Source organism: Dasypus novemcinctus, chromosome 18 (assembly GCF_030445035.2).
Source record: "Dasypus novemcinctus isolate mDasNov1 chromosome 18, mDasNov1.1.hap2, whole genome shotgun sequence".
Lineage (NCBI taxonomy): Eukaryota > Metazoa > Chordata > Mammalia > Cingulata > Dasypodidae > Dasypus > Dasypus novemcinctus.
The window spans coordinates 55430736-55443100 of record NC_080690.1 but is presented as its reverse complement, the minus strand read 5'-3'; the positions used below and the strand labels follow the sequence as shown (position 1 = coordinate 55443100).

At 38.6% G+C, this 12365-nt stretch overlaps 1 protein-coding gene and 1 pseudogene across 11 annotated transcripts in view; both read left to right on the top strand.

Moving 5' to 3' along the window:
- ZNF565 (zinc finger protein 565) overlaps positions 1-12365 on the top strand; it is a 48973-nt gene that overhangs the window by 13860 nt on the left and 22748 nt on the right. For all 11 annotated transcript variants that reach the window (XM_058279366.2, XM_058279367.2, XM_004448900.5 and 8 more), the window contains 2 exons: positions 818-890; positions 6168-6294. In XM_058279366.2, the coding sequence (XP_058135349.1) occupies positions 882-890; positions 6168-6294 (136 nt within the window). In that variant the 5' untranslated portion in view covers positions 818-881. The remainder of the gene's footprint in view (positions 1-817; positions 891-6167; positions 6295-12365) is intronic.
- On the top strand, positions 8296-10546 carry LOC139436914 (zinc finger CCCH domain-containing protein 15 pseudogene; annotated as a pseudogene).

The window sequence follows — 12365 nt, the reverse complement described above, 5'->3', positions numbered from 1 at the left end:
GTCAGTGAGAAAGTGATACCTGCAGGAAAGCTATAGGGAGGGCTTAGATGAGAAATAAGCAGTTCTGGGCCAGGAGGCTTCTAGGAATTGAGTTCACACTCAGGTCAAAATCCAGATGTGCAGGCATGCTTGTAAGATGCCTGTGTTACTGTCATTTTCTTACTACTGTCTGATGAATACAGCAGGGCTGATGGCATTTTAGACCCTCTGGTATGGACGGTGTGGCTCCTTTTTGGACTTGGAAGGAGGGAGTAGAACCTGGAACATACCCAAGAGGTTTTGCCTGTCAGGCCCAGGAAAAGCTAGAAGACTTTGTTTAGGGGTGTCTTTTTTCTCAAGCTTTGGCCTGCATAGGTGTGCTATGCTCCTAACCTAAGCGTGCTATCTGCCCTCATCCCTAGGGGATAAAGTAGGTGAGTCTGAGTTATTATCTTCCTTGCTACAGCGGCAAAGGAGGATCTGCTTGGAGTAGGTGGGAGCCATCTACGCCTCATCTAGGGTATACGTTAGCATCAACATGATGGGGGACTATCCCAGCTGGAATTCCTTCTGTGGAGGCACCCTTTGTCACTGCTGGAGCACATCTGCACTGAATCCATCTTGCTGCTTTTGAATTTCCTAGCATTTGGGAAGGGACTGGGTTTTGTTAACTTTTTAGTTCTTAATATTAGTGTTTGTGTGGTAGCACAAGGGAGAGACGGGAAAGCAGAACAGTACATTGAATGAACAGTTGTTTGAAGCTTATATATTTGGGAATCCTTAGGCAAGCTCAGTTTATCAGCGATATGCCCCTTTCCCCCACCCTCTACTTTTACAGGACTCCACACTTGTCCAAGAGAAGACTACAGAGAAATTGGATCAGATCAGGCAGTTTAAGTCTCATGGCCCAGGTAAGTTGGAATTTACTCTCTCCTTGAAATAATGCTTGCCCTTCAGAGCATGTGGACATTTATGTTCTTTCTCCTGAAACTTCCTTGTTTTGCTGAGCCACATTCAGTAATTATTTCCATGATATTTCATTATCTCAAGCAGACACTATGTACCCATTGAGCAATAACTCCCAAATCCCTGCTCCCTCTAACCCTTCAGTTCTGCTATTCACGTCCTGCCTCTGTGAATTTACCTATTCTAGATACTTCATATAAATGGAATCTGCAATATTTGCCCTTTTGTGCCTGACACAGCATAATGTTTCCAAGGTCTGTCTATGTTGTAGCATGTATCAGAACTTCATTCCTTTTAATGGCTGAATTTGGTTATCCATGGATCTATTGATGAACACTTGGGTTGTCCCCGCCTTTCGGCTGTTGTGAATAATTTTGCTGTCAACTTTGGCATACAAATACCTTTTCAAGTCCTTGTTTTCAGTTCTTTTGCGTTTATACCTTGAAGTGGAATTGCTAGGTTACATGGTAATTCTGTGTTAACCTTTTCCATGTATTTATTTTGAAATAATTCTAAACTTACAGGACAGTTACAAAAGTGATATAAAACCCACATAGAAAACTCCAACACACCCCCTACCCAGATACCCAGATCCACCAACCTTTAACATCGTACCACATTTACTGTATCATTCTTTATATCTATTCATCCATCAATCTTTTTTTATCTATATTCTAAATATTTGTGAGTAGGTTGTATACATCAATCTCTTTGAACACTTAATACTTTTCCTAAGAAAAAGGATACTTACTTATGTAACAACCTAAAGTACAGCTATCAAGATCAAGAAGTTTGACATTGATATAAAGCTTACAGTCTATACTCCAGTTTTTTCATCTGCCTAGTAACATCCTTTGGGGCATTTTCTCCTCTTATTACTAGATCGAGTTTGGGATCATGTATTGCCTTTACTTGCTATTGTCTCTTTAATCTCTTTTTTTTTTTAATTGTGGAAACATATATATACAACATAAACTTTCCCATCTCAACCACTCCAAAGCATACAGTTCAGTGGGATAAATCACATTCACAATGTTGTGCTACACTACCACCATCCATTACCAAAACTTTCCCATCACCCCTAACAGAAACCTGTACTCATTATGCACTCATTCCATATTACCCTTCCCCCTGCCTCTGGTAATCTGTAATCTCCTTTCTGTCTATGAATTTGTATATCCTAGCTATTTCATATAAATGGAATCATATAATATCTGTCCCTTTGTGTCTGAGTTATTTCACTCACCATAGCATTTTCAAGGTTCATCCATGTCCATTTCTTTTTTTATTAGAACTTCATTCCTTTTTATTTTTTATTAGAAAAATTGAAGGTTTACAGAAAAATCATGCATAAAATACAGAGTTCCTATATACCACCCTGTTGTTAACACCTGACATTAATGTGGTATATTTGTTACCATTGATGAAAGAATATTTTCTAATTGTACCATTGACTATAATTGTACAGACCTATGGATATTTTCAAAAATTTAGTAACATATGTACAACCTAATATTTCCCCTTTAACTTCATTCACATGTATAATTCACTGCTGCTAATTGTATTCACAACGTTGTGTTACCATCACCACCATCTATTACCAAAACTTTGTCATTCCAGACAGGAACACCATACAATTTAAGCCTTAACTCCCTATTCCCTATCCACACACAGCCCCTCGCAACCTATATTCTAGTTACTGACTCTGAATTTGCTTATTCTAATCATTTCATTTCAGACATCATACATTATTTGTCCTTTTCACTCGACTTGATGTCTTCAAGGGTCATCCATGTTGTTGCACATATCAGAACTTCATTCCTCTTTACAGCTGAATTATATTCCACCGTGTGTGTATATACCACATCTTGTTTATTCCTTCATTGTTTGAGGGACACCTGGATTGTTTCCATCATTTGGCAGTTCTGAATAATGAGGCAGTGAACGTTGGTGTACAAATATCTGTCCAAATCCCTGCTTTCAATTCTTTTGGCCAGAAGTGTGATTGCTGGGTAAAGCAGTAGTTTTTGTTTAACTTTTTGAAAAAACACCAAACTGTTATCAATAGCACCCACACCATTTTACATTGCCACCAACTGTGCACAAAGTTTCCTATTTCTCTGCATCCTGATCAGCACTTGTTATTTTCTGTTTTTTAAATAATATCTGTTTAGTAGGTGTGAGATAGTGTCTCATGGCTTTGATTTGTGTTTCTCTAATGGCAAATGATTTGAACATTTTTCCATGTGTTTATTGGTCATTTGTATATCTTCTTTGGAAAAATGTCTATTCAATTCTTTAACCCAATTTTTAATTGTTAATCTTTTTGTTGTTGAGTTGTAGGAGTTCTTCATATATTCTGAATATTAAACCCTTATAAACTGTTTGGTTTCCAATTTTTTTCTCCCCTTTTTTTTGTTGTCGTTTTGCTTTTTCTAAAAAAAGATTTATTTTATTTATTTATTTCTGCCCCTTCCCCCATTGTTTGTACTCACTATCTGCTCATCTTCCTTTTTTAGGAGGCACCAGGAACTAAACTTACCAGGACCTCCCATGTGGTAGGCAGGCACCCAACAGCTTGACCCACATCCAGTTCCTTCACTTTTTTTGATACACAAAAGTTTTTAATATTGATGAAGTCCAATTTATTATTTTTTCTTTTGTTGTTCAGGTTTTTGGTATCATGTCTAAGAATCTATTGCCTAATACAAGGTCCTGAAGATATTTCCCTATGATTTCTTCTAAGAATTTTATGGTTTTAGCTCTTATCTTTAGGTCATTGATCCATTTTGAGTTAATTTTTGTATAGGGTAAGAGGTAAGGTTCCACTTTCATTCTTTTGTGTGTGGATATCAGTTTTTTCAGCATCATTTTTTGAAGGGACTGTTCTTTCCCCATTGAATGAATTTGGCACCCGTTTCAAAAATCAGTTCTATTCCATTGGTCTATATGTCTGTCCTTGTGTCACTACTGTACTGTTATGATTACTGTAGGTTTGTAATAAGTTTTGAAATTGAAAAATTTCAGTCCCTCAATTTTGTTCTTCTTTTCAAAGTGATTTTGTGTATTTTGGGCCCCTTGACTTTCTATTTCTATAAAGAAGACTGTTGGCATTTTGATTGGGATTATGTTGAACCTGTGTACTACTTTGGGTAGTATATTGGAAATTCAGCTCTAACTTGCTTGCTTCTTTATTGCCTACTTCCTACAATGACCTTTTCCATCTCCTCTCTTTCCAATTTAAATACATTTTTCCTTCATGGATCGGGTTGTCAAAATCTGAACCTACCCATCAATCTTAACCTCGTTAAAAATGGAAGAGTCAGTCATTTTGTGCCTCCTGGTGGGAGATTACAGAAAGTATACAGCATCACCTATGATATATTTATGCTCCCCAAAAGAGTGTCAATCAAAGCCTTCAGACCTAACTACCAGTTCACAGAAAATATGGAAGAAGATCAACATATTAAACTATACGTTGAAGACACAATGAGCCAAATCCAGAATGTGGGAAATTCTACTAAGACAAATGTTTCTTTATTAAATAATTGGCAATAAAACTTTGAGAAGGGGTTTAATATCCTTTCTAGATAATTGTGATATTCTTCTTTGATAGTATACCAAAATTTGACGAATGGCAGTTTTTCTTTTTTCCAAATAAGAATGAAATTCCATTTTATGTTCATCAAATAAGCAAAATTATAAAAAGTCATGAAGTTGATGATGTACAGTTTCAATGATAATGTGGAGATATTATCACCCTCTTACACCATTCGTAAAATGTTACTATTTTGGCCTTCTTAAAGCCAAGTAGATCATATTTGTTCATATTCAGAATGTTCAGGCCTTTTGCCAAACAACTTCTTTTCTAGAAATATATATTATTTAATTTGTTTAACAGTTAAATAATATTGAGTATTTACAAGGTGCTGTTTTAAAAAAAAATTATTTCTCCTCACTCCCTTGTTGTTTATGCTTCATGTCTGCTCTCTGTGTCTGTTCATTGTGTGTTCTCTCTGTCTGCTCATGTTTTTTTTAGGAGGGAGGCACCTAATCACTTGAGCCACCTCTGCTTCCTGCTTGTTGTGTCTCTCGTTATGTTTCCTCATTGTGTTATCTCATTGCGCCATCCCGTCATGTCAGCTTGCTGTCTTCCTTGTCTTCTTTAGGAGGCTCCAGGCGCTGAACCGAGGACCTCCCATGGGGTAGGCAGGCACCCAACAGCTTGAGCCACATCTGCTTCCCTTTTTTTTTAAGGTGTAATTTATATACATAAAAGTCACCCTTTGGGGGCACAGCTCCATTTGTTTTGACAAACTATACTGTAAGGTAACAACCAACACATTCAACACATTACCCCAAAGAATTCTCTTGTACTCCATTATAGCCAGCACCTTCTCTTGGTTAGTTGGATATTTTATTGTTAATTTTATTAAGAGTGATAATATTGTGGTTATTATGTTTATATTAGCCAGGATTCTCCATAGAAATAGAACCAACAGGATATATGTTTTATATATATTAAGGGATTTATTATAAGGAATTGGTTTACATGACCATTGGAACTGGTAAGTCCAATTCCATAGGACAGTCCACATACTGGAAACTCAAATAAAGATGATGTTGAAGTCCTTAGTCTGGATTCCCCAGGGGATGGTGCCTGGATGGAAATTCTGTCAAAAGCCAGTGTTAAAGTTGATACAGATATTCTTCTGACCTTTGAAACCCTCAGTTCTTACTTTTAAGACCTCCAGCTGATTGCATGAGATTACCCACATTGCTGAGGACAGTCTCCTTTGTTGATTATAATAGATGCAATAAACTGATTGTAGGTATAAGTCCCATCTATGAAATATCTCCACAGTCACAAGCAGGCCAGTATTTGACCAAAAAACTAGACACCATAAGCTAGCCAAGTTGACACATAAAATTAGCCATCAAAATGCTTTTAACAAAAAATCGAATCTGTTAGTTATTAAAGTATTTGTAGGTGAAATACTGTGATATTTTGTATCTGGAATTTGCCTCAGAGTACACTGGGAAAAAAGATGAGAGGCAAGAGATAATAAAACAAGATTTATAAAATCTTGTTAGTTGTTGAAGTAGGATAATAGATTAATGAGGTCATTATACCATTCTCTGTAGTTTTGTGTATTTTGAAATGTTTTAAAGTAATAAAAAGTTCCTTAATTTACTAGTAATGCATGGGTTTATTGTTTCAGGGATTTGTGACATTTGGGGATGTGGCCATAGAGTTCTCTCAGGAAGAATGGAAGTGCCTGGAACCTGCCCAAAGGGACTTGTATAAAGATGTGACTTTGGAGAATTTTGGTAACTTGGTCTCACTAGGTAAGGATATTTTATCACACAGGAAACAAGGGCCAGACAGGAAACAAGGCACCCAGGGACTACAACAGAGGGAAGGTGATATTACTTATGGCTGGAAGGGGTGAAGGGAAGAAACAATCCCACTGGGATGTTGAGAACTAGAGGCACAAAGAGCCAGCAGAAACTGTAGCTACTACCAGAACTCCTCGGTCAAAGCAGGAAGAAAGGGACTTCCCAGAAGATGGAGGATTAGAGAGATACAGGACTCTAATACAGGACTCACTTTTCTCCCTAGAAGATTGGCAGAAATGGCCTGAAAAAAAAAAAAAAATTTAGGGTTTAGGGTACCAGGGGAAGGCTGAAAACCACCCAGAAGATAGAGGGACAAATGAAAAGAATCTTGAAAACTCAGTGAATAAAAGCTGCAGCTGCAGCTGCTGGCACATTATCCCCTTCCCATCTTCAGAGGAGACAGCTTTGAATTCTCTGACCTCTGGCCAGCAGCTATGGACAGAAGGGGCTGCAGGGGTCCTCCCCAGCAAAGGGGCGAGAGAGGGACACAACCTAAAGTTGATTGAGCTTTTGGCCAACAGATTTGCTCTGCTGGGTCCCATGAGTCCTTCCAGGCTGGGTGGGGCTGTGCCATGGTTTACACTGGGAGTCGGCAGGGGGTGAAGGAGATCCATTTCTCACAAAAACCCTCCCTACTGACTGGGACTGGTTGTGGAGGACACAGAGGGGAGTGGAATTATTTCCTACTTGGGAAAAGGGAGGGGGCTGCTGGCAAAGGCTGGAGAACAGATTCTGAGAAAGTTTGATTTGTGAGGCTCTGAATAGCCTGAAGGCAGGATCTATAGTCACATTGTTGCAGTCAGTGTTCCAGCGAACACATTCCCACCAGCGTTTGCACTGAGAGGGCTGCCAGAGACCTCCATCTGCTGGCAGACCAAGGAAGGTGCATTTGAGGAAATTAAAAGTAAATAAATAAGAGGTTTTTTCGGGCCTTTACAGCCTCCCTCCCTAAGGCCCTTGAAAGTGAGTCTTTAACCCATTACTGGATCCAGTGTCCAGATTTGATCAACAAAATAGGAATAATCCTAAAGAGCTAGAACAGGTTGAACCAAGAATCAAAGAATGGCAGTAACACATAGCCTCCCACCAACAAATCCCTATGCAAGAGAGAGAAATTGTGCATCAGAGTAAACTTACCATCATAATCAGTTGCCTATATATCAGCAAAAAATTACAAACTATACTAAGAAAATAGAAGACATGGCCCAAGCAAATCTATCAAAGTCCAAGATGAGATACAGGATTTCATAAAACTTATCAGTGAGGTGCACGCAAATCTCCTAAATCAAATCAACAAGTTGAAAGATATTATGGCTAAAGAAATACAGGACATTTAGAGGACAGTGGGCAAGGACAAAGAAGAATTTGAAAATCTGAATAGAAAAATAACAGGGCTAATAGGAATGAAAGCACAGTAGGTGAGATAAAAACACATTAGAGGGAAGCAGATTTGGCTCAACAGATAGAGCGTCCGCCTACCACATGGGAGGTCCAGGGTTCAAACCAGAGGTCCGTGTGATGAGCAGGGCCATGCGCAGGGCTGATGCGCACAAGGAGTGCCATGCCACGCAGGGGTGACCCCTGCGTAGGGGAGCCTCACGCGCAAGGAGTGCACCCCAGAAGGAGAGCCGCCTAGCATGAAAAAAGTGCATCTGCCCAGGAATGGCACTGCATACATGGAGAGCTGACGCAGCAAGATGACACAACAAAAAGAGACATAAATTCCCAGTGCTGCTGACAAGAATATAAGCGGACACAGAAGAATACACAGTGAATGGACACAGAGAGCAGACAACTGGGGGGGGGGCAGGCAGGGAAGGGGAGAGAAATAAATAAAAATCTTAAAAAAAAAAAAACCACATTAGAAACATGCAAGAGCAGACTCAAAATGATAGAAGAAAGAATAAATGATGGAGAAGACAGAGCAGCTGAAATTGAAGAGAGAAAACAATGGAAAAAATTGAGCAGGAGCTCAAGGAATTGAATGATAGCATGAAGCTCAAATGCATATATACCATGGGAGTTCCAGAGGCAAAGAGAAGGGAAAAGGAGCAGAAAGAGTATTTGAGGAAATAATGGCTGAAAATTTCCCAGCTCTCATGAAAGAAATGAATTTATGAAGCACAGAGTACCCCAAACAGAATAAATCTGAAGACCTACTCCAAGACGTATACTATTCAGAATATCAAATGCCAGAGATAAAGAGGAAATTCTCAGAGCAGCAAAGGAGAAACCATCACGTACAAGGGACTCCTAGTAAGACTTAGTGTGGATTTCTCATCAGAAACCATAGAGGCAAGAAGACAGTGATATGATTAATGTACTGAAAGAGAAAAATTGCCAGCTGAAAATTCTTTATCCAGCAATATTGTCCTTCAAATATGAAAGTGACTTTAAAATATTCACAAATAAACAGAAACTAAGTGAGTTCCTAAAAAAGAATGCAGAGTGAGTTCCTTGCCTTCTGCGCTGTGCAAAAGTGAAGGTGGCCCTGGTGTTCTCCTGCCTCCTGCCACGGGGCCAACAACATTTAAAGAATAAGAAAGGAGCAAAGCAACAGAAGTTTTTCAAAGCTGTCATTCATCAAGTTAAGTTTGGCCAACAAAATCCTCATCAGGTAGCACAAAGTGAAGCTGAAAAGAAATTGAAGAAAGATGACAAGAAGAAAGAATTGCAGGAGCTAAATGAACTGTTCAACCTGTAGCTGCTACTCAAAAATTAAATAAAGGTGCAAATCCCAAATCTGTGGTGTGTGCCTTCTTCAAGCAAGGACAGTGTACTAAAGGGGATAAGTGTAAGTTCTCTCATGACTTGACTTTGGAGAGAAAATGTGAAAAGCAAAGTATTTACATTGATGTAAGAGATGAAGAACTTGAGAAAGATACCATGGATAATTGGAATGAGAAAAAGCTGGAAGAAATAGTGAACAAGAAACATGGTGAGGCAGAAAGAAAAAAACCCAAAAACTCAAATAGTGTGCAAGTACTTCCTCGAAGTTATTGAAAACAACAATAACTGGTTTGGGGTGTACCCTGGAGGGAGTGATACTTGCGTGTATCAGCATGCATTTCCTCCTAGATTTATTTTGAAAAAAGATAAAAAGAAAGGAGATAAAATTTCATTAGGGGAAACGGACTTTGGCCCAGTGGTAGGGCGTCCGTCTACCATATGGGAGGTCCGCGGTTCAAACCCCGGGCCTCCTTGACCCGTGTGGAGCTGTCCATGCGCAGTGCTGATGCGCGCAACGAGTGCCTTGCCATGCAAGGGTGTCCCCCGCGTGGGGGAGCCCCACGCACAAGGAGTGCGCCCGTGAGGAAAGTCGCCCAGCGTGAAAAGAAAGTGCAGCCTGCCCAGGAATGGCGCCGCCCACACTTCCCTTGCCGCTGACAACAACAGAAGCGGACAAAGAAACAAGACGCAGCAAATAGACACCAAGAACAGACAACCAGGGGAGGGGGGGAAATTAAATAAATAAATAAATCTTTAAAAAAAAAAAAAAAAAATTTCATTAGAAGATCTAATTGAAAGAGAGCGTTCTGCCCTAGGTCCAAATGATACCAAAATCACTATAGAATCTTTTCTTATGTGGAAGAAAAGGAAAGGACAAGAAAAGATTGATAAATTTGAGCAGGATATGGAAAGAAGGAAAGCAGACTTCAAAGTAGGGAAAGCAGTAGTGATCATTGGTCATGAAGGGTTTGAATGTTGTCCTGAACTCATGATGATGAGGAAGCAGATGACACCCATTACATCCAGGGATCAGGTGGTGATGAGGTTGATGATTATGTGAGCATGAATGACATAGATTTAAGCCTGTATGTTCTAAGAGATGTAGATGAGACAGGTATTACTGTAGCCGGTCTTGAAAGGGTCAGCATGTATACTTCAGAAAAAGATGGAAACAAATTAAGTGAAGCTTCTGCTGGTAGGGCTGAAAATGATGAAAGAAGTGATTTGGAAGAGGACAACAAAGGAGAGGGAAAGGAAAATGGAGCCATCAATGCTGTTTCTGTTGATGAAAATCTTTTTACTGGGGAAGATTTGGATGAACTAGAAAAAGAATTAAACATCTTGATTTAGAAGAATGACACCAAACAAGTCAATGAAAAAGTTGTCAGCTCTACATGAGTTAAAATTTACTATATTAATTTCTTCCACTTAGAATTCTACATCAGGATATTTATTTCCCATGCTGATTCTGGAGGGCTTATGCTTCTCCAAAAAAAGAATATTCTCCTACATCTTCTCTTCTGACTTTGACTACATCTCATAGTAATTTCAGAGTAGTTTATGATAAATTGAAACATAATGGTCATTGCAGAAAATGATTGTTGTAACTGTCCACTCAAGTGGCAAGTGTAACTACTTTTCCAATTTTGATTTTCATTGGACATGTGTTATTACCAGGAACAACATAAATTTAAATTTTAAATACCTTTCATTTAATGCAATTTTTAATGAGTGATTAGATTTCTTATGTTTTTATATATTAATTAGACCGTATGAGCACTGTACTTCATAAAGAAAATTTCATATGCAGATTCTGTGTTGTATATCTTTGGACAATTAGTCAAATGGACTTTTAAAATGGAACTTATTTAATTTGACAGGACATGCTCCAATGCCCTGTGTTAAACTGTTTTAAACATTTCTCTCTTCCTTTTTGTGAATAAAGTTGTAAATAAAGACTATCATACATTAAAATCAAAAAAATAAAAACAAAAAAAGAATGCAGCTATGCAGAAAGCCTTAAAGGGAGCCTTACAGCCTGAAAGAAAAAGACAGAAGACAGAGACTTGAGGAGAGGAGAGTGTAGAAGGGAAGACTATCAGAAAGGATAACCAAAAGAATAAAAAAACAGACAAAAATAAGATATGATATATGAAAGCCAAAGAATAAAATGGTGGAAGTAAATAATGCATTTACAGTAATATCACTAAATGTGAATAAACTCCCCAGTCAAAAGATATAGACAGGGAAGAGGATGTGGCTCAAGCAGTTGAGCTCCTGCCTACTACATGGTACAACAGGAAGGTGCAGCAAACTGACGCAACAAGAGACACAAGAAGAAAACAGTGAGAGACACAACAAAGCAGGGAGTAGAAGTTCTTGGTGCCTCCTAAAGAGGACAAGCAAGACAGCAAGCTTATGCAACGGGCAGGCACAGCAAGATGACACAGCGAGAAACAGAAGAATAAAAACACAAAGACCCAACAAACCGGGGAATGGAGGTGGCTCAAGTAATTAGGCACCTCCCTCCCATATCAGAGGTCCTGGGTTCAGTTCCTGGTGCATCCTAAAGAAACAAGAACAGACACAGCAAGTGCAAACAATGAGGGGGTGTGGAGAAATAAATAAATAATAAAATCTTTTTTAAAAAAAGGATACACTGACAGACTAGACTTAAAAAACATGAAACATACATATGCTGTCTATAAGAGATCACCTTAGATCCAGGGATATAAGTCGGCTGAAAGTGAAAGGTTGGAAAAAGATATTCAATACAAAGAGTAACCAAAAAAGAGCAGTGTTAGCTAGACTAATAGTGGACAAAATAGACTTTAAATGCAAGAAACTTATGAGATGTAGAAGGCCATTATATATTAATAAAAGGGACAATCCACCAGGAAGAAATAAGTCATAAATATCTATGCACCTAACCATGGTGCCCCAAAATACATGAGGCAAACATTGGTAAAACTGAAGGGAGAAATAGACTGCTCTACAATTTTAGTTGGAGACTTCAACACACCACTCATCATTAAATAGAACAACTAGACAGAAGATCAACAAAGAAACAGAGAACCTGAATAATATGATAAATGAGCTAAACCTAAAAGACATATACAGAATGTTGCATCCCATATCAGCAAGTTATACATTCTTCCCAAGTGCTCATGGATCTTTCTCCAGGATAGATCATATGTTGGGTGACAAAACAGGTCTCAATAAACATAAAAAGACTGAAATTATACAAACCACTTTCTCAGATTATAATGGGATGAAGGTGGAAATCAATC